This window comes from Schistocerca nitens, chromosome 8, assembly GCF_023898315.1.
Source record: "Schistocerca nitens isolate TAMUIC-IGC-003100 chromosome 8, iqSchNite1.1, whole genome shotgun sequence".
NCBI lineage: Eukaryota > Metazoa > Arthropoda > Insecta > Orthoptera > Acrididae > Schistocerca > Schistocerca nitens.
Genome location: NC_064621.1, coordinates 157,118,221 through 157,140,750, shown reverse-complemented (window position 1 = coordinate 157,140,750; position 22,530 = coordinate 157,118,221). Strand labels below are relative to the sequence as shown.

General features: G+C 36.7%; 1 protein-coding gene across 1 annotated transcript in view; it reads right to left on the bottom strand.

Moving 5' to 3' along the window:
• Nucleotides 1–22,530, bottom strand: part of LOC126198479 (dmX-like protein 2) — a 304,650-nt gene that overhangs the window by 26,683 nt on the left and 255,437 nt on the right. Inside the window, exons 53-56 of the mRNA XM_049934840.1 lie at nt 16,474–16,557; nt 14,149–14,209; nt 7,215–7,423; nt 3,085–3,229 (exon numbers count right to left, since the gene is read on the bottom strand). Of these exons, the coding sequence (XP_049790797.1) occupies nt 3,085–3,229; nt 7,215–7,423; nt 14,149–14,209; nt 16,474–16,557 (499 nt within the window). The remainder of the gene's footprint in view (nt 1–3,084; nt 3,230–7,214; nt 7,424–14,148; nt 14,210–16,473; nt 16,558–22,530) is intronic.

Genomic DNA, 22,530 nt, shown 5'->3' with positions numbered 1-22,530 from the left:
ATGACCTCAACTGTCCAAGCATAATATAAGATGACCCCTATATTAATCTCATACACAATGCAAAAAAAGAGCTAGTTTAATCTGTGAATGTAAGACAACATTTTAATTTGCTGAATGACGCATTGCCCCTAGGGCGCTAGCGCCCGCGGCAAGCGCCCCGGGCGAATTCGTATGTTGCCGCAGTGGCCAAGACGTGTCGCTTAGCTAGCTGTGCAGGCCGCCCACCGAACCTCGCCATTTTTGAGGTTATCAGTCTCAGGGACTATTGTACCAAACATTGACAAAATCGTTTCCTCGAAAAAGAAAAAAGTGTAAATTGTTAATTGTCTTCTTTAACAATGTTGACTGTAAGAATTAAAGAGCTTTATAACCTTAATTCTATTTTTTAATAAGCTTTCAAACTTGGTCGGTTAAAATTATTACGTACAAAACAGCAAACTAAGAATCCGATTTCTAAACTCTGAAAAGGGACACAAAGAAATGTAGCCCGAAGTATAACAAAAAAATGTTTACTTGTAACTGCTAACAGTAAGAATGAGACTCTATATCCCTTAGATAAAGTTATTACTAAAATATAATATTTATGACTCTAGTTCATTTAAGAAACTGATATATTTTTCAGAAGACGCCTATTGTACATATGACGAGTGTGCATGTGCAGTACTAATAGAATGAAGCTGTGGGTCAGAAAACAACTAAGATGTTCTTCGATTCTTGTTTTGGATATTGTTGTCTAAAGCTTTGCGTACTAATCCTGCCACACGAACACTAGTTGTTACCTAAACGGTAAACTGTTTGCTTGTTTTACCGTTCATCGGCCTCTTTTACAGAGCTGCGCTTCCTCTGCTATTTTGTTTAGGTTGGATCTGACCGCGGGACAGTCCAGCGCAGAGCAGTGCTGTGTGGTCTCACTCGCTCCTCAGCTGTCTCTCTCACTCCTATGCCGACACTAGCGACACACGGTCGCGGACGAGGCGCTGAACTACACTGCCTGGCGCCTGCGGGGCGCGGGTGTGCCCACTGGGCGCAATTCTTGGATGAGCCTGATATAGAGGACGGACCTCAGTGGAAAGAGACAGTGGTCATGTGTGTGCGAGTTTCACCTGCATGAATAAGAGTGTGTTTTCTACTATAGAAGAAGGCCTTTTGGCTGAAAACTTGAACGTGTAGCAGTATTTTTGATGTACATGTCTGCGTCTCAACATTACCTCTGTACGGTGAGTAGCATCCAATCTATTTCATAATATTGTCATTATTCCATCCTGAACATCCTTTTCATGATGTATATATGTACTCTTACATGTATGGATGGGTGTATGTACAGAAAATAATGACTTAAATTCCATTTAAATTCTTAAAGGTTTAATATATAAATAAAAATCATAAATATACTGAAGTTACTGTGCAGGATATTGTGTTTATTATTATTACTATTATTTACATTTTATAGCCTTCATTGGACCACTCTAGCCAACTTTACACAAAGAATTTTTAAGTTTCCTGTCAGCCCAGTACTTCTTCATTCTCTTGGATCTCATCCTCCTTTCTTCATCGGAAATCACCCTTTCTATTGTCTGTTTGTTGATTCTTGATTGCAGTCTAGTTTGTTTGTCTGTGAGTTTCCTGCTTTTGTCAGTTTTGTGTCTTAGGTCTTCCAATATAATCTATAGCTCATCCGTATCTTCCTTGATTTCTGTAATCCACTTAATGTTGCACTTACTATTCCACAATTTTACTATTATTCTCCTGATGATCCTGTTCTCTGGTGTTCTGATTAAATGTCCGAAAAATGAAATGCATTTCTTCCTGATTGTACTCATTACTGGTTCTATTTCCTTCTAGACTGTTTCATTTGTAGCTACTCTCCAGTGTCCATATTTCTGGTACGATTTGTTGATGCACGTTCTGATGCTTCTTGTCTTTATTTTGAGTATTTTGTCTATTTGTGCAGTGTCAGTTGTTTTGAAGATGGTTTCACTTGCATATGTTATTTCTGATTGAGTGACTGATTTGTAGTGTTTTAATTTTGTTTCTATTGACAGGCTCTTCTTGTTGTAGGTGTTCTTGGTGATATACTGTTTATTTATTTACACGTCAAGTTCCATAGGACCAAATTGAGGAGCAACTCTCCAAGGTCATGGAATGTGTCAGCACATGAAATTACAACATAAAAGTAGTAACAGATAAAAATAAATGTTCAAGAACCCGAAAAAAGTCAGTCCATAAGTTTAAGTAAACACTATCAGCAATACAATAAGAATCAGCTTAATTTTTCAAGGAACTCCTCGACAGAATAGAAGGAGTGACCCATGAGGAAACTCTTCAGTTTCAATTTGAAAGCGAGTGGATTACTGCTAAGATTTTTGAATTTGAGTGACAGCTTATTGAAAATGGATGCAGCAGTATACTGCACACCTTTTTGCACTAGAGTTAAGGAAGTCCGATCCAAATGCCGGTTTGATTTCTGCCGAGTATTAACCGAGTGAAAGCTGCTTATTCTTGCCCCTATCCATTGTGCTCTAGTCAATTTGTTTATTCTGTTATGCCATGTTGGCTTTTCATTGAGGTTATATGTTATGATTTCTCCCAGATATTTAAATTTATCTACAGTTTTGATTTCTTGGTTTCCTATGGCAATTTTGTTTATGAGTGGTGGGTCAGATAACATGATGACTGTTTTTTCAAAGGATATTCCAAGACCAATTTTCTGTGCTATTTCCCGTAGTGAGATAACTTCTTGTTTGGTTTCCTGAATACTGTTGGACAAGAGAGCAAGGTCATCAGCAAATCCTAGACAATTTAAACTTATGTTGGCTTTGGGTCTTCCAGTTTGGATGTTCTTTGGGTTAGTCTTGTGGCATTCCCTCATTATGTATTCTAAAGCACAGTTAAACAGCAGGGGTACCAATCAATTTTCTTGTCTTGAACCTATTTTTATGATGATTGGCTCAGAGAGCTCAGAGTCAGTTATTGTGTTTATTATACAACGCACAAACATTTAGAAATGTAATATTATTGAGAAGGGGTTGGCAGGTTTTTCAGATGAAATGGCACACAATAAACAACACAAAGCAAGAAACATACCTGTTATCAACGCTTTCTTCTGAGGTAGTAAAGAATCCCACAATGCAACGCTTTTACTTTCTGAGCTGTGGCCAGCTGTAGCCAGCATGCTACATGACCCAAGGAATACAAAATCACTTGTTATTTTATTGTGGCACTGGTACGTCTGTAACAAGAAAATAATGATTTTTCTACTACTTCATCTTCATCTGTCTGACAAAATAATTTCTGTCACAGATTAATAATTGAAAATGGAAATTTGAACTTGGTATAAATGCAGAAAATAGCATGAGGATGCAAAAGGGGGGGGGGGGATGGTCGAATTTTGAAAATATCTGCTCTACAGAGAACGAATGAAATGTAAAAATTAATTGTGCAAGAGGGTCAGGCAGGATGTGTGTGTGTGTAAAGAGAAGAACTGGAAGAGGCATATAGAAAAAATGGTAAGTTGTAATGGGACAACAAGATAAGCAACACAAGAGAGTTAAGAAGTATAGTCCGGTCAAACATTTTTCATGTAAAATTATATCTAATTAATGCACTTGGTGGGACAAACAGTTACTTCCCACTTGTTACATCACAGAGAATACATTCATTGTTTGTATGCACATGGATTCATATTTATATTTTCCCATTTTTGAGCTATACAAATTCTGTCCATCAACAAAATCTTGTGTGTGGTCAGGTAGAACACAGATGCTACAATAATGGGGGTGACCCCCAGTTGCGCACATTGTATATATTTCCCCAAATCCACTTAGGAGAAGTGTTGATTCATCACTGAAGATGACACCATCCAGAAGATCTTCATCGTCATGCAGCAACATTTCATTTGCGAACTTGACACTTAAATTACAGTCTGTAGGCTTTAGAACTTGTAAGAACTGAAAACTATAAGGACACAGTTTAAGCGTCTCGTTGAAAGTTTCCATACAGACTCAATGGAATTTATGACTAGCCTTCCGAAGGGTTTTTTGGGTCTCCACATGAAAGACACTCACTCGTTCAACACGTTCTTCAGTTACTCTTGGTTATTCCATGTGGAATAACTCTTCCCTTTGTGCAAAGATATGCAAACAAAACTGTCTGAGTTGCTCTTTCATTTGATGTCCAATTTATTGTTGTAAGTTGAATATAATAAATGCTATGAAGTGGTAAAACCTGTATATTCATTTTGAAACACCTTGTAATGTATATTTAGTTTGGATAATAAACTAAACTGATCTTAATAGATTTGTGGAAATCAGGAATAATCAAACTGTGGAAGTCTTGTGCGGGAATTTGAATCCCTTTCCTGTCAAATGTGTGTTCAGTGTCTTGACCAACTTGTTATGTGCTATTGGGATGGGACAAGCTGTGTAAGGAAAGGATGGGGCATATACACTGAAGCACCAAAGAAACTGATATAGGCACGTGTATTCAAATACAGAGATATGTAAACAGGCAGAATATGGTGCTGCCATCGGCAACGCCTATATATACAACAAGTGTCTGGAATAACTGTTAGATCAGTTACTGCTGCTACAATGGCAAGATTTAAGTGAGTTTGAACGTGGTGTTATAGTTGGCACACGAGAGATGGGACACAGCATCTCCGAGGTAGTGATGATGATGTTTGGTTTGTGGGGTGCTCAACTGCGCAGTCATCAGCACCTGTAAAAAGTCCCAATTTTTAAGCAGTCCAACCTCGCCACTGTCACGAATGATGATGATGAAATGATGAGGACACCACAGACACCCAGTCACCGGGCAGAGAAAATCCCCAACCTGGCTGGGAATGGAACCCGGGACCCCATGATCCAGAGAGAGCAACGCTAGCCACTAGACCACAAGCTGTGGACATAGTGATGAAGTGGGGATTTTCCCGTACGACCATTTCTTGAGTGTACCGTGAATATCAGGAATTCGGTAAAACACCAAATCTCCTACATCGCTGTGGCTGGAACAAGATCCTGCAAGGACAGGACTAACGGCGACTGAAGAGAATCGTTCAACATGACAGAAGTGCAACCGTTCCACAAATTGATGCAGATTTCAATGCTGGGACATTAACAAGTGTCATCATGTGAACTATTCAGTGAAGCATCATCGATATGGGCTTTCGGAACTGACGGCCCATTCATGTACCCTTGATGACTGCACGGCACAAAGCTTTACGCCTTGCTCAGGCCTGTTAACACTGTCATTAGACTGTTTATGACAGAGAGACAGTCGAGCTTGCTAAAAGTCCAAACAATTTTAATCACAGAAATGTCATTGCAAGCCAACTGTGATAATTTATGGTGATAAACACAGGCAACAGTCTCCTTAAATCTGCAAAAGTCTGAAAGTGCACCGTAGCATGCAGCGAGTTCCCAGAAGATGGCCTCAGCAAGAGAGCATAAACGTTGAATACGAATAGTCTGGGAAAAAAAATGCAACAACTTTTAACTTAACTGATAACAGTTGTGAAGGTCTTATGCTTTTATACTGAAATAACTGTTAAAATCATTGGTGTTGTGGTGGGAAATACTGATACAACTAGCTGTTGAGTTTGGTGTCAGCCACAGTCTGGTAGTGGCCATTCTTGTGAATAGACAGAATGTAGCAGATTAGCTACTGTAGAACTGGTATATGATGAAGCTACTTCCACACTTGGACTTACATTTTGACTGGACAGGAAATGCCTGTGGTTGGACATGAGCAATTGTGTCCACACAGAAATGACTCAAGTGGGAGCATGGATGCCATAGGGAGAGTCTACTATACAAGGTAGGCTGAATGAGCAACAGGTTTCTTCGTTTGTGGGTGCGGGAAAGATTTCTGGATACAATAGCCTTTATTCTAAGGTACAATAAGAGATAGTTGAAGGATGTGGTTGGTTTTGGAGTGTTTGATACTGACAGAGGTGTTGCTGTCGCAAAAGGAACGGGTGAGGTTAATGTATACTACTGAAACATGTAGACTATAAAACCAGCTTATGACCAGAAATGTTGTACTGTACAACTAGTTTCAATCTGTACAATCATCAGATATGTCTACAAAACACAAAAAGAATGAGCAAATTTCTCAATGGGAGCATTACAACAGCGTTGATATTGGCATTTAAATAAATTACATGAGAAACAGCTACACTTGTCATTCTAAAGTAGTACATAAAAAAACTTGTAGCCTGGATAGAAACCATCAAAAGAAGTAAAAGTATAGTAAAACTATGATTAAATACCCGAGTTGAAAAGGACTAGATGAAATGGGTTTGGGGGTAGATTCTGAGATTCTGGAGAAGAGAACAAAGGCTCTCCTTGCTATGATCCAGATTATGATAATGAATCTGAATGTTCTTGACTGGAGGGGGTTCCTTTTGGTGACCCATAAATGCTTTGGTATACAAAGATGTCATGAAAGCATCGAAGTCAGTTCTTAGAAATGTTTGTAGAAAGACCATTGAATATCTGGCATTGGTGATGAAATGTTACATGTGGAAGTCATGCACGTACTGAAAGTACACAAAAACCAGAGATAGTCATGTATTTTGTACAGTTACGGGTGAGTGTTTCAGTGTCTTTGGTTCATCACACCTGTAATACGAAATTAAAACATGTAACAATGTATGATTTGAAAACTTAATAAATACATATATTAAATTCAAGCATCAAACTGCTGCTGCACACAGTCTTAGGGTACGCACGTAAGCCATATCAACTTAAAAATAGTTCTTGAAGTAACAATAAGTTTGAGTATTTTAAAATTATTTTTTGGCACTGTGTCACTTCCTCGTGCATGTGCTACTGTTTTTTCCTTCTAGTTAAATTTCCTCTTAGCATTGATAGTGAACGTATCATTTGATGAACTAATGGTGAACAAAACAGAACGATGACCTGATAACAGACAAACACAATTCTTTTACAATTTCACTGGAATTCCATTACGGTTGAGGATGCTTTCCTGAGTTATGACCTCTGCATTACAATGTTTTGCACTTATAATTTTATATGTTTAACATATTATATGAACTGGAGTACAACAAAAAAATAAAATTTTGATGTGCTTACATATTATAAAGAAGTATTTTAGTGACAAGTCATGTCCAAAATAAATAATCAAGCTATCATCATCTGCTGCAAGACAAGAGATAGGTACATAAATATTTTACTGAAGAAAAAAGTACTTACAAAGAAAGGACGGCTGCCATTGCTTGACAAGCCAACCTGCCAAAGGCTGACATTTCCATCTCCATCAGCAACCCCAAATTTGTTTCCATGTTCGCTGAAACGCACTCGAGTCACCTTTGCAAATGTTCCAGATGGTCTGGGAGTGGCAACAGAATGCTGCTGACACCATTCCCACATCTGCACTGACCCATCTTGAGAGCCTGTGAGGTCTACAACAACAAAAAGAAAGATTAACTCTAGATAAAATAGCAGAAATATAGCAAAGCTCTGCAATAATATGTTCTTTCGTGTGGTGCTTAAGGCAGCAACTGAATTTTATCAAGAGTTTGCTGAAGATATTATTTTTCAATTATATTTATAAGGTTCACTAAAAGATTTGAGGAAATATTGCAATTTCTCATTAAAAAAGATTTTAAAAAATAATAAAAAATCTATGCACATAACTTTATTTAAAATCAAATTCACAATGTGTTTTGTATTAAAGTAAGAATTACCAGTTTCAACTCAAATCAATAAAACAACATTATCTTTATTAAAGATGCCATATGTTAAATGCTACGTGTGGGGCTGAGTAAAATATACATGAAGAACTTGTCATTAGATTTAAACGACTGTTGATGCACTGTTGAAGTTCCTAATACATCTTTCCCTGGAGTGTCGGCACAGACACCATTATTCATATTACAGTTAATTCAAAGATGGGCAACGAGAATAACAGATGGCATTGATGATAAGAGAATTAGTAATACGCCTATTTGCTTAAAAAATATGTACAGGACACAATATAAATAAAATTTTGGGACTTTTCAGTAGCTGAAATTGTTCTAACTAGTACTTCTACAATTATTAAATTACTTCCAGATCTGCCCAACATATTCCCTTTCATGTTAAATGCATCAATTCATTATCTGAAACCACAAACTGAAGTTTCCATAGCAATACCTTGGGGAAAGTTGTAAGCAATGTTTCACAATCCTACACGGGTGAATTGTGATACTTTGAAGTGGACCAATCTATGGGTTTGTTTTGTTTTTGGGGAGAGAGATAAATGATGTGGAGGCCAAATCTGAGCTGTAAGGTGCATGCTGAGGTGTGTCAAGAATTTAGGGTAACTCCTTGAGAAGAGTTCACATTTTGACAAAAAACTGAGCCTCTCTTTCCAAAGTTGGGCAGTTTGGTGGTACAGTAATTTCTATCACATTTAGTGAGCATATTCATGTTTAAAAATGTTTTATTTTGTTTACAGATCTGAAGATGATGATTAAATGTGACAAACAGGTTATCAAGTGTGATCATTTGCATCTTAAATTCTTCTTGAGGCTTGATAAGAAGCTGAAAGCCATTATGATACCAGTTGTGTGACCTGAAGCTGAAAAGTATAATATATACAGATTTTGTTTACAAGATGGTCACTCTGTGTTCCCCTAAGTTAGTACACCTAGTCTGTGTGAAGGTCTTTTCGTCAGTTCTAACAATCAAGCACTGTTTAACTTCACAATGGTAATACATCGTCGTCGATGAAACAATACCAGCTGACTGACTTACTTTCAAATTTGTATTTTTTCAGTCAGTTTGTATCCTTGACTTTGCACATCTGATCTTATGGCCAGAATGCTGAATTTTTAATTATTTACAAAGAAAATGAGCTAAAACAGTGTCACATTTATGATAAGAGTGAAAAATAGATGGAAATGCCACACAACAGCAAAAGAATGAAATACCATGTAACTAGTGTGTTTTGGATGTGGTAAACAACACCACATAAATGCCAATGTGTGTATGTGTAGCCACAGTATATCATTGTTGTTTGCTCCCAATGTTCGAAAATGGTTCCTCGGTTGTAACTTTGGTTTATGAAAATGGACAGAGTTTTACAAGACAATCTTTTTACTGAGGAAGAAATGTTTATCTGATGAAGTTAGCATACCGAAATGGAGTTTCCTTCCTGAAGTGACTGACAGCAGTACGAAAATTCTCTAATTATTTATCTTGCATTAAGAGAAATCCACTAAAACTATGAAATTTAGTAGTAACACACCCGCTTTATTGTGATATAAATCAGAACACCACACTTCACTCATTCTGTGCATTAGTTATTTCAGCGTGATACTACACACAGCGGTGCTTATTATTTACCAGAAAATTCAGATAACTATCAGAATATGACAAGCAGTGACAGGAGAAGTAAGTCTAAAGCCTGCCCCAAAGAACGGAAGAAAAACACCACTACAATACTGAGAATGCATAGATACGCATATATTGAATACAAGACAGTCGAAGTGGCAAAATTGCTCATGATACTCCAAGAGAAGCAAGAACATGTCAGAAGTCCATTTAAAGGAAGTGTCATCAATTATCTGATAGTAATAAGCAGACAGTATTTAATACATTCTGGGAAACAATGTCATGGTAGCATAGGAAAAGTTATGCACTCACTCCTGTGGACATAACTCCAATGGAACGCCCAGATTACTGGCGAATCCAGGAGACAGCATGCCCGATTAATCTTTTGTGTAATGAGATGGGAAAACAAAGTATGCAAAAAGACATTTCTCAATAGTCTTGGGAATGAAGAATGGACTGTCCGATATTAGTTAAATAATTCAAAACATATGACAAACCCTATTTCACAATCAGAATGTTCCTGAATCAATCAAGTGTAGAGAATAGCCAAGATAACTTTCATAAAACAATTCCCGGACTGCCTTCTGAAACTGCCAACACGTTACTGCATGAAATCCGCTTCTAAGCTGTACCTTGAGTCTACAATACAGTACAAACACAGCTGTTTGTACCCTACAAAGAAAAATGTAATACAAATAAGGTTATATCAATACATTGGGTCACCTTTAGCTTGAATTTCAAAGAGGGTAATCTTAGCTTATTTTCCCCCAAAAAAGACCAGTATGACTTTTGTTGAAGTTCTAGGCTCAGAAATGTTAGTGAAGACATGTGGAAGCAGCACAGGCAAGGCTGCAAATAAAAAAGGATGTCTAGTGGAAGCTCTGCTCAATGTACGCCATGGACTCACAGGCCATGCAAGTAGTTTCATTTTTACATGCAAGTGCAGATTACTATAAAACAAAATTGATTGGTCATAGCTTTACTTTGTACAATTTAGAGAGACATGGTGCATTATGATGCTGCTTCAATGAAATGCAAGGTGAAATGGATGCATCAAGTTTTACCTTGTATATAGTGGAAACCCAGTCCAAAATGATTAAGGAAAATCCCGTCCAAGTCACTTTAGATTATGATGGCTGCACGTATCAGAAATGAAACATGATATTATCAAAGGTTCTTTTAAGATTAGCAACTGATACTGGAGTATTGATTACGCAAAAGGTTTTGGAGAAAAGTCATACTCAGATGCACTATGACCAATTTCACAGTTCCATCAAGTGCAGGCTCACAGGACATGAGTTAATCTTCCTAGCCAATATGCTTCAATATCTAGAGGCAAGAAAAAAGCCACCACTTTATGAAGTCCTTTGCCTAGATTACTCCTTTTTCACAAACTATGCAGAGAAAAGTTTGTGGCTGTATGACCCAATTAGGCCAGGAAGAGCTGTAAAAAATGAACCTATAGTTACAGACCTGAGGGCAACACAGTACTCTTCAAATAGTATTATTTACTACAAGGGCACTTTCAATGAAGTATGGCAAGAAATACCGAGATGCCTGAGAAAAATTCTTGGTAAAGTTCGCTTCCCAAAACTATATAAAGAAAGAATGAAAATCAAGAAAGCCAAATGGGATTGTTTACAACAACTTAAAGCTGTTCTTCCTAAGGGTTGTCATCGGTATTATGTCAACATATGTTATGAATGATCTTCTTTGAGGTTACTGTTTCTGAAGTGACAGGGCAGTGTAATTCTTTGTTGCTGCTTGAATGGCATGTGGCACATTTTTCTTGAAGAGATGAACAGACAGTAACAGAACTAAGCGAACAGTGTGCATATTTCAAGTTGTTTCTGTGAAGTCTTTCAATAAAAAAATAATTAATGTTTCAAAACAGTGTTGTTATTAACTTTTTCAGCACCAAAAGCAATGGAAAAGTGAAGTCGTAGAGAAGACTCTGACAAAGAAATACTGCATAAGTAATATATCATGCAATACATACCAAGACAGCCTATCTGTCTTAAATAAACTTTCTAAAGAGTTTCACTTTTTGATATGATCTAATTTTGTTGCTGTGCTACATTGCAAATTTAACACCCCTATGAAATGTATCAGTAATTATAGACAGTTTTTTCTCTCTCCTGTAAAATTTGTGTTTTGCTTCTACCTCGGTATTGTTTCTTCACAGGTAATATGTATCTCATTCAAGGGATGTGTATGCTTGTTGGAACCTCTTGTTCCAGTATATGGACTGAGTTTTCTTTTCCTCCAGACCCAGAACATAATATTTAATTCAAATTATGTATTGGAACCAGAAGCCAGGAAAACTATTTCTCTAAATAAATCAAAGAATAAATGGGACTTATTCTTGTTCCCATGACTACTCTATGTAACTATTTGCATGTCTGTTATGCAAGGGTAAAACAATTATTGGCAGACATAAGGTGCAGAAAAAATAGATCTTCATGCACTAGAGATTAGCGCCGATGTATTAGATATTTCCTCATTCATCTGATTTTGTCAATGAAAATATCATGAAAGAATACTTTAAAACTTTAATCAAAATTAGTTCAATTTTATGAACCACTAAGAAAACAACAATAGGATTTAACCCCTGAAAATACATTGAGTTTAAATTAAAATACTGAAATTATCTGAATTTGGACTGAAGAACTGGAGAAAATATTGTGATAACAGCAACAAAAATATTTGTTTCTGCGAAACGTTGAAATGTTGTGACACTGCATAAATTACAGACCTGTAACTATTTATTTGCTTTCATGTCTCACTGTATCTCTAGAAATGCTTCTTTAAGCAATCATTTCACCTGAGAGTACTGCAAATGCTCAGTTGCATTACATATGAGTGTGCCATGGTGTACAATGTGTAATGGACTTTCTGAGCTCACTGTACCTAACATCCTTGATTGTGAATGTAAACTCTGTTATTTAAAATGGACCATATGTTGTCAGTAATGGAATATTCTGAACATACACAGTGAGCTTATATCAAGATATTTGTGGCAGTGAAACTAGCAGTGACATGTAGAGTTACAGACAGGCACAATGAAAAGACTGTTACATATTAAGCTTTTGGCCAAAGCTTTCATCAAGGGAGGGGGGAAATCACCACACAAACATTCACACAAGCAAGAACACCTCATGTGCATGACTGTCTCTGGCTGTTCAGGCCAGACTGAAACTGAAACACTTTGAGTGGGAGCAACAATCTGTAGTGGAGTTGGAAAGGAATAGTAAGATATGGGTGGGGGAAGACTAAAGAGTGCTGCCTGGTGGAGCATGCAGGTACTAGACGTGGTAGACAAGGTTACCTTGGTCAGCATCTGGAGGCTATTAGGGAAGGAGGGAAGGGCAAAATAGGGACTGGAAAAGGGGAAGAGATAGGTGAGTGCTTTGGCAGAGGTGGTGATAGAATAGTGGGCAGAAACCGTTATGTGGAGTGCGAGAACAATAGTTGTCGTAGCTTGAGGTTGGGGTGATTTTGGGGGCAGCAAATGTGTTGCAAGGATAACTCAACTGCCATTTGCACAGTTCGGAAAAACTAGTGTTGGAGGTGAGGATCCCACATGGCCCAGCCTGTGAAGCAGCCATTAAGATTAAGCATGTTGTGTTTAGCTGAATGTTGTGCAACACGGTGGTCCACTTTGCACTTGGCCACAGTTTGGTGGTGGTCATTCATTCTGGTGGATAGCTGGTTGGTAGCCATACCAATACACAAGCTGAGCAATGATTTCAGCAGAACTGATATTTGACATGGTTGCTTTCACAGGTGGTCTGGCCTCTGATGGGGTAGGATAAACATGTGGCAGGACTGCAATAAGAAGTCCATCAGATGATGCTATTGGGTGATGAGGGGGCACTCCTTTGTAGCTGGTTCTTGGGGGGGAGGGGGGGGGGGGAGGATTTGGGGGGGGGGATATGGTGTGGGACATGTATTTGTGGACTAGGGTCTGGGGGATAGTGTCTGTTTATGAAAGCTTTTGTGTGACCTTTAGCATACTGGGCAGCGGAGCTGCCATTACTGGAGATGTGCTGTCCCTGGGTGCCTAGGTTTTATGGGAGGGATTTTTGGGTGTGGAAGGATTAGCAATGGAGGTACTGTGGTTGGTGGGTTTAATATGGACAGAGGTGTCAACACAGCCTTGAGAGGGGAGGAGGCCAACATGCAGGGAGGTGGCATGCTGGGCTGAGAAGGACTGAATGAAGCAAAAGAGAGAGAAGGTGTTGAGATTGTGGAGGAATAAGGATAGGATGTCCTGGCTCTGAGCCCAGATCATGAAGATATCACCAATGGACCTGATCCAGATAAGGGGTTTGGGGTTTTGGTAGGCTAGGAAGGTTTCCTCTAGATGGCCTCCAATGAGTGTACTGTGTGGGTTGCTCCATGAATTAATTTTTTACCTTCCGTTCAAAGGAGAAATGATATAGTTCAGACGTCTGTGTGGAGAACAGAAATTCTACCAACTTTCGCCACATTCCTTATCTGCAGCTGCAACTAACCTGCAGGCCTATGTGACAAAATACCATGAATGTATCCTCAAAACATCTATTCAAGGTTATTAATATTTTCTCTCTGCCTATGGCAACAAATTCAATGCAAGATGCTATTATCCTCTTACTATTTACTTGATTTTTGGGAAACAACAACAACAGTATACTTTTTTTTAAGTAACAGCAGCATCTGAAAGTTTAGTAAATTTATTGAACCAAAAGATCTTAAAATAGTGCAGGAGTAGATTGGAACTGAATATTTTTTCCTCTCACCCTATTACAACTACAAAAAGTGTACTTACACATCCCAAGCATTGGGTGAGAGCACAGTCTTCTCACCCCTTCCACTTTGTGTTTCATTATCTGGAGAAGAACATTCAATTAGTGAAGTCCAAACAAACAACAGCATAAATAACAATAATTATAATATTCTGTAAAAACAAAGCTACATACTTCACGATGCATAAAACAGTATATGAATCACGAATATAAATTACATAACACTCTGAAGTTTCAAGTTCCCAGAAGCAATCAGAGACAAGACCAGATATCTTTCCTCGGGTTCTCAAAATACTTGGAATTCTAAATATGACAAAAAGGTTTAGAAGAAAATTCAGCCAACTTGACAAATGAAATAAAAATAATCTTTTTGAGAGGAGTGACAACACGCGTTTTGGGAATTATATATGTAACCATTTGCCAATACAGCAATATACTGCCAAGAAGCTAAATACTTTGAATTAACCATGCACTGCTCATAATTTTATTACAGAAGGTATGAAGCTACAAAGATGACACTTAGCCTCCAAGATCCAGATGTTCTTTAGCTTTTGACAGTGGCTGAAAACAATATCCCATTTCTCTCAATACTCTTACTACAAAATAACTTGTGAATTAGAAAGTCATAAGGAGAATGAATTGTCAGAAATGAAGTGCCGTGACAATATGCTGTATCTGTTACTGAAGATTTCAAATAATCCAACATTCAATGCCAAAAATCAATAGAGGACATAGTTTGAAAAACAATGCATGGTTTTTGGGATTACAAACATTCAACTATCTTCTGGTCTTTTGTTTAACACCATTTGCTTCTTATGTCTGCACACAAGAACACTTTGCATTTAGCTGACACATTAGTAGTTTCAATTACAGTACTTTCTGCTTATGTTATTACCCACATCATCATTTAGAAAAAAAGGTATCAGGGTATATAAGCATTCAGTGTGCAGAAAATTATTTTTAAAACCTGGTCAACAAACAGTGTTTGTAATATCTACTTTCACTTAATGTTAAATGGCACAGAAGACCATGTTAACACAAATGCACATTTAATGGACCTTAACTATCAATCAAATGAAGACCTTTTTAACCTGATAAGTGATTTCATAAGCATTTTCTTCAATGAATGATAGGTAAGGCTGGTTTACAAAAACTGTTTTTTGCTGACACACAGTGTATGTGAATGGTAATCTAAGTTATTTGTATTTTAATTGAAAACTCAAGCTATATGTGGGGGAAATAATAAAATAATACTGCTATTCATACAATTGTGGTCTAATATATACTACTGCTCCATAGATGTTAATCTACAAGCACACAAATATTTGCGATTAAGAGTTGTCTCAATAGCATATAATGATAAGATAGGTTTAATGTAAACTTCACCAGAGGCAATATTTCCATCTTAAGGAAACTAAAAAGCTTTATTACTGCTATCTCCATTCCATGCTATTTTCAAACATTTTTCTTCTTAGATTGTTCTACAGCAACCTTCCTTTTTACTTCTTTTCTTTTACTAAACTTTCAAACATTATGCATGGAGCTTCAATTATTTATTGGTTAACTCAGTTCAACATTTACCATACTTTAATTATCATTTCTGCATTGGTTTTCTAAAATTTTGTACCTCACACCCTCTATAAACTAAATGAACTCAATTAACTAAATGAAGCTTTTTGTTGTACTTCATAATTCGACTACTAAAATTTCAATTTTCGCTCCTCAACATTTCAAAAAATTATCCAATTCATAAATTCCCATTATCCTCCATCACTTGCATTCCTGTTCCAAACACATATTTTGTAAAATGATAACAGGAATAAAAATCCTTAAAATAGTAACAAATGAAACACTAAAGCTAACATGAGCACACACAAATACATACAAAATTCTTTGACCTGAATGCACGTTCCACTTTCTGCAGAAATAATAATAGTTGTAATAATAATAATAATAATAGTTGTAATTATAATAAATAATATGTATGGATATGCAGAGGAAACAATGGAAAACATATTGTTCAGAAGAAAGATATTTCAGGCAGATCACGTGTTGTCAGCCAAGTAAGATTTGGCATAAGCAGTGCTTTCATCTAAAATTCTATTAATATCTACAGCTTTCATTATATAGCACCAAAATAACAAAAGCTTTTAATAAGATTTGAAATGTGCCAATATGCAGACATGACAAGCATTTGTGAGCTCAGACATATCGTTACCCAGTCAAATCAGTCCAGATTACTGAGTGCAATATTATGCAGCAATACTAATATTCACTACACGAAATGCAGTTTTAACATATTACACAAAATGCACTACATAACACTGATAAAAGTGGGAGTTTCTCACCGGTTTCAGTAAATGTCGACTACGCTCTATGACAAACTGACAGAATCGTGGGTCGTGTGACCCAGGAAAGTTGAGTCCTTTCATCTGATGTAAGCAAGCAAAAGAAAGATATACACTGTGATTACATGACAATTATTTCCAACTTATAGAAGTGGAAAAATTCGTAGAGATTATGATGCACAGAACAAAAATTAGATGCCCTTGTGACTAAATATCGTTAAGGCAAGATCTGCTTATCCTTATTCGTAACTTGAAAATAGAGACAACAAAGGTCCCTAAATGAATATGGCCATTGGGAACCAAAACATAGAAGGAACAAAAAACATATACTTACCTTAATATTTGTGTCACACATGTTTGCATTCCTTCTAATCCTACTCAGTTGTACAAGCTCAAAGCAATAATGCTTGTGCCCTTATTGAACAAGTGAAAGCATGATTGTGCTTGTGGTTGTGGTTGCAATGTAGTGTACACACACACACACACACACACACACACACACACACACTTATACTGTTTTAACAACAATCAGTTTTTCCTGTAATCAACTGGTACCATGTTAGTCAATCACATATTTTAATGGCATGAACTACTCAGCATAAACAGGCAACAGAAATATGCAACTTTTAGATATGTGAATACATTTTTTTTTACATAAACATGTGATCTATCCCAAATGTTTGCCAATATTTCACCATTTGAATGTAAATATCACCTAGGAACATTTATTTCTTATTTGCATAGGGTGATAAAAGAGAACATCCATCTTTTATTTTACTTCATGTAATGTCAATCACACGCAGTTGCCAGTGATAAAGTGCTACGGAATACATTTATAAAGACGACTGGTGTGCTGCTAATGAGAGATGTTTTACACAGGTGACAGGATGCTGTGAACTGTCATTAAAGTATTAGGGTGGACTAGTGTGTCAACTTAATGATATAGTGGATGAGAAGTCACAAATATAGAAAAGTATGGTGTATGAAGACGTGCAAACTGTTTTCAGCATGTGATTATAATTCCACATTACAGAGGACTAGCACACACTGTTTGGCAGAGTTTGCTGTATATTGCACAAAAAATTGTGTACTTCCTAGAGCTAGTGTGTCATCTGTTTGTGAAAATTCCCATTGAATGGAGACATCTCTCATAGGCATAATACTAGCACGTGATGAACTGCTATGTGAAAGACTATAGCAATTTAATTTTCAGTATGTATTAACTCTGCACAGAGGATTCAACGTGCAGCATATACAATTTTACCTTAGTGCTACAGCAAACTGTTATTTGAGTCAAGTGATAATTTTTTGTGATGCTATATTTATGCATATAAGTGATTTTTTTACGTCAAGAAGTCCAAACCCACTTGCTGTTGTACATAAAAAAATATTTCACTTTCATTTCTTAATCAATGTGTAGTGCACTGTTAAAAGATGAACGATTTTGGAGTACACTATTCTGGTCAATCGAGTGGATGGACAAGTAAGTGTAGCTGTGATTTTAGGTAAAATAACAAGATGCTGCTAAATGGCCAGAAAGTACAGTCAGCATGATGGACTCAATTGAGAACACCTCATAATTATTGGAACTAGTGCTACAGCAAATATTTTCTAGTTGGAGAATTGGTCTTGGCATTCCTGTTCTTGGAATGTTAATATATACATGTATAGTTTGTTTTCCCATGGTGGATACATTTGCTGCTCAGAAGAAACATTACAATAGTGTTCTGCAACCAATCCTCTAATGAACTGAAGAGCACTGAAGAAAATGGTGTCTCTTTTTGGTCTTAGGCATTGAATTAAAAAAACTGAAGAATATGGTCTCTCTGTTGGTCTTAGGCACTGAATTAAAGATATCTCCATGATTCGAGAAATTAACAGTGGTTGGGTCATGTTAATGTTGACCATTTTATCCTCAAAAAACAGTACTATTATCTAGAATATTATTGTTCCTCCCATGACACTAGACTTTGAAGTCACGACAGGATACCGCATACTCCTCATGGTGTCAAATTATTTTACAGAATGTTCATCGCACTATTTATTTATACCCACAATACTCCTACCAACTAAATACTCCATGCTTCATATAACAACTTATTCCTAAGCTAGGAGTATCAGATTGACATAAATCCTGGAATCTTTGTTTGTGGAAACGCTGGATTGTGACTAGGCAGTCCAGTCGCAGTTCTGACACTGTTCCCAAGCAACGGCATCAAACTGCTAATTTTTGAAACTTTCAGCACAACCTCAAAGATACGGTCTAAAAGTTTTAGGTTATTTTACATTCTTAAAATTCAAGCCACTCCGAAAACATGATTTCATCTTCAAAGGTAAGATGATATATTGTTGAAGGGGGTAACTGGGCATCTAGATTCATAAAAGGTATTTTAAAGGACTTTTCCCTACTGGACAGAGAATGCTGTTCCACAGATACTCATGGATGATCAACAAGCAAATTAATCTGACTATGAGCTTTGCAGCTCAACTACTATAACTTCATTACCAAAATTAGTAACTTCTTTTCTACAAACTACAGATGTTGTCCTATGTCAAATGATGATTATGAATTATTTAAAACTAATATCACATAATGATTCAAGAGAAAAATCTCGAGAAGAAATCCTCCAGAATTAAGATACACACAGCAAAGAAGGGGGAAAAAGATCTTGTCTTTATGTCTTGTAAACAGTGATGCCATAGAGCAAATTTAAAGTAAAGATCATTGGGAAATCAGAAAAATATGACAAACTGTGAAAGAAATACAGTTATAACATAAAATACAGATAAGCCACAAAAACCACAGCATGTGGTAATAAAGAAAAACATAATAAAAAAACCCTGAAATGATGTTAAAACTTATGCAAAACATGTCTGTGTACAAATAAGAAAAAATTGTGATCACTCAAGGCAGAACCTATCCAAAAACAAAAAGCATTTCATCAACTTGCTGTATTTTGATTTAGTAGGGATATTACAGTATTACGCTACTCTAGCATCACAGTGTTGTTGATGGAACATGGCAGTTACATGAAGACAAAAAGGATGTTTGCGTCTTGCCACAAAGAGGATGCTGGCTATGAAAACACACACACACACACACACACACACACACACACACACACACACACACACAAATTACTACTACTCTTCACTCACTGCAACAAACTAACTTACCGACTAAATCTAAAATTAATCTAATCATCATATGTGCACTTACTTGATAACCACTTTTCTGTCAAAGTATGACAAATCACTATATAATACAAAATACCAAAGTAAATTACACCGAATCAAGTAGAAGATACAACTGATATACTGCAGTACACGCAGATATATACATTTAGTATATGTACAACACAAAAAACACCTGAGATCTAAAATTTGGAACTGCGTCCTTTTTATTAAAACATGAGCAGCACTTCTATGTAAACTGGAATGCTTGCATGTGTAATACTGACAAGCTGCAAAAATGGTTATTAAATAGAGCCAGGTATTTTTCGCACAATCTTGTTAATGAGTCTTAGTGCTCTACTTGGCTGAAAGATCACGAAAACTTATGGCATATGGACATAGCGCCAGGTATTTTTCGCACAATCTTGTTAATGAGTCTTAGTGCTCTACTTGGCTGAAAGATCACGAAAACTTATGGCATATGGACACGCACTTTTAAATCCATAACCCAAATATGACAGCAACAAAACAAGATTTAAGATGAAGTTTTTTCCTGTTATTTTCTACTGGCATGTTTCTTTTGGACATTGTTTAAATAAAGAAACCTTTGCCAGAAAGGTACTACAGGGGAGCCAAGTTGAACAGTCTTTGACCGTTTTGTTATATATTTTTCACATAGCTGTGATTCTACAGTAATGTTTTCTCACAAAAAGAGATTTTTACATAAGCAGGATTGAATTTTTAGTAGTCTAGGATGTGGGTTCCATATATGTGCAGCAACAATGAAAATACTTTAAATGCTACACACTGATGTGGGATGTTGAGTAGTTAACTGGAGTCAGATCCAGTGGATAAATTACAGCATCAATTTAGATGCAACAATATAACAATTAAATACCCTTGTCCTCTGATTACTCCACACTTAATGTGAAGCATATCCAAAGGTTTCTAATAAGATATTTGTGTTACAATAAATAGAGATAGGTCTAGACACTGAACACTTGTGACTGAACAATTTCAATGCTAATTACACATGTCTACATTGTACCACAAACTGACAGTACCAGATTTCATAAAGTACTTATAATTAAACCATAAAACAACGGCCAGTGATAACGATGGAGTAACATAGAAGTATGGCAAACAAGCATAGGGTGATGACTGGCAACATTTAAGTGCAAAATGCTGTGAAAAGAAAGTCATGAATGTTACCAGCTTTGCCAGACAATCCATACAGCAGCACTGAAATGGACAGAAAAGCCTTAAATATCAGAATGTTATTTGTCTTGGCCATTGTCACAGTCAGTTTTGATATAAAATTTAAAAAATGAATTACAAAATTACAAGGAGACAGGAGGCGAATTTATAAATATTTCTGCTCATCATTGGCTTTGCACATACTGCAGAAGCACATGCCCAGCAGTTTCCTCATTTGGTATCAAGTGGCGTGCACTCAGTATCATTCCACGGGCACTTGGTATCATGCGGTGTGCACTCACTCAACGTGAAATAGAAGCACCAATGGGCTCAGCAAGTGTTGGAATGCATTTTGAACTAGAATATCTTATTAGTTGTCGACTTTACATGTTTTTTTCATGGAGAACGTGAATGCTGTATACCTGCAATTCATCAAGTATTACCACGGCATTTGAGTACGATTATGTATAACAAAACATAAAGTGGTAATCAAATTCTGAATGTTAATGAAGCTCGTTGCTTTAGCTGTGGAACTCTAAATTTGAATGAATGAAAGTTGATGAAATAATATTCGCATTCAGTCTGCAACTAAAATTGCACTGACACCGAGACATATTTTGGGCACTACAAATGAAAAAGATTTATGTTGATGAGCCTAGCAATTGCTTATAACTGTCTACTTTGTTTTCAATTAACAAATAACTTCAATCCGGCTACACTGTAGATGCTAATGAGTAAATCGAACAAATGAACTAATATGACTCTGATGATATGTGAAATGCACCATGCATGCGTACACTGAAAATCTGCAGCCTATGTGGAAATGAGAGCAAACGCATGATATCTGCATGGCTGTGGACAAGCACAACATCCATATGGCCTCAGCCAAATGCTTACTGCTTGTGTTGTTATGTGAAGAAACATCAGTTGTCTTCAAAAACTTCTGCCAATGTTCATTAAGTGTATTCTCTCTCTCGCACACTGCAAGTGTGTGGAGACCTCGCAGATATGGCATGTGCTTGCAAGGCTCTAGAAAGTACTATCAGGAGTACTTAGAATTTTCTCTTCTGAAGAGAATGAGCCATTACATCTCCTTGTAATTTTACTTATTTCAACGAAATTTCCCTCTTGACACAAAAATTAAATACATGCAATGATATATCCACATATTTACAGAATGTCCACTGTGACTCAATAACTGTTACTCAGCAAAACCTGTTTTTCAAAGTGTGTTACTGAAACATTGTGGAACAACTCTCTTATATACCGAAAGAAACCAAATAAGCACTTGAAGTTACTTCTCACACCTTCTCAATAAGTAAAATATAAAGTATGTTTTCAAATGGATACAGATAGAAAAGATTTCTGTTTGATAGAGGATATAATTTCAAACACCAAACAATAAAAGTCATAGGAAAGGGGGGTGGGGGAGGCTGAATGAAATATTTTCAAACCTTGTGCACTGTTAGTTTCATTGTAGTTCACACTTTTGCTCTGTCTTCCTGTCTCTCACTCAATCCACCGTCTGGCAGAATGACTTAACTTGACAGACATATTTGCCATGCACTGCCTGATAAATGAACTCTTGCTTTTCAAAAGCACTGTATTATATTTATTGGTCCTGTTGTCTACAAAAGCACCTTTTGGATTAGACACTGAACAAGTCAAGTTATAAGTACACTTTCT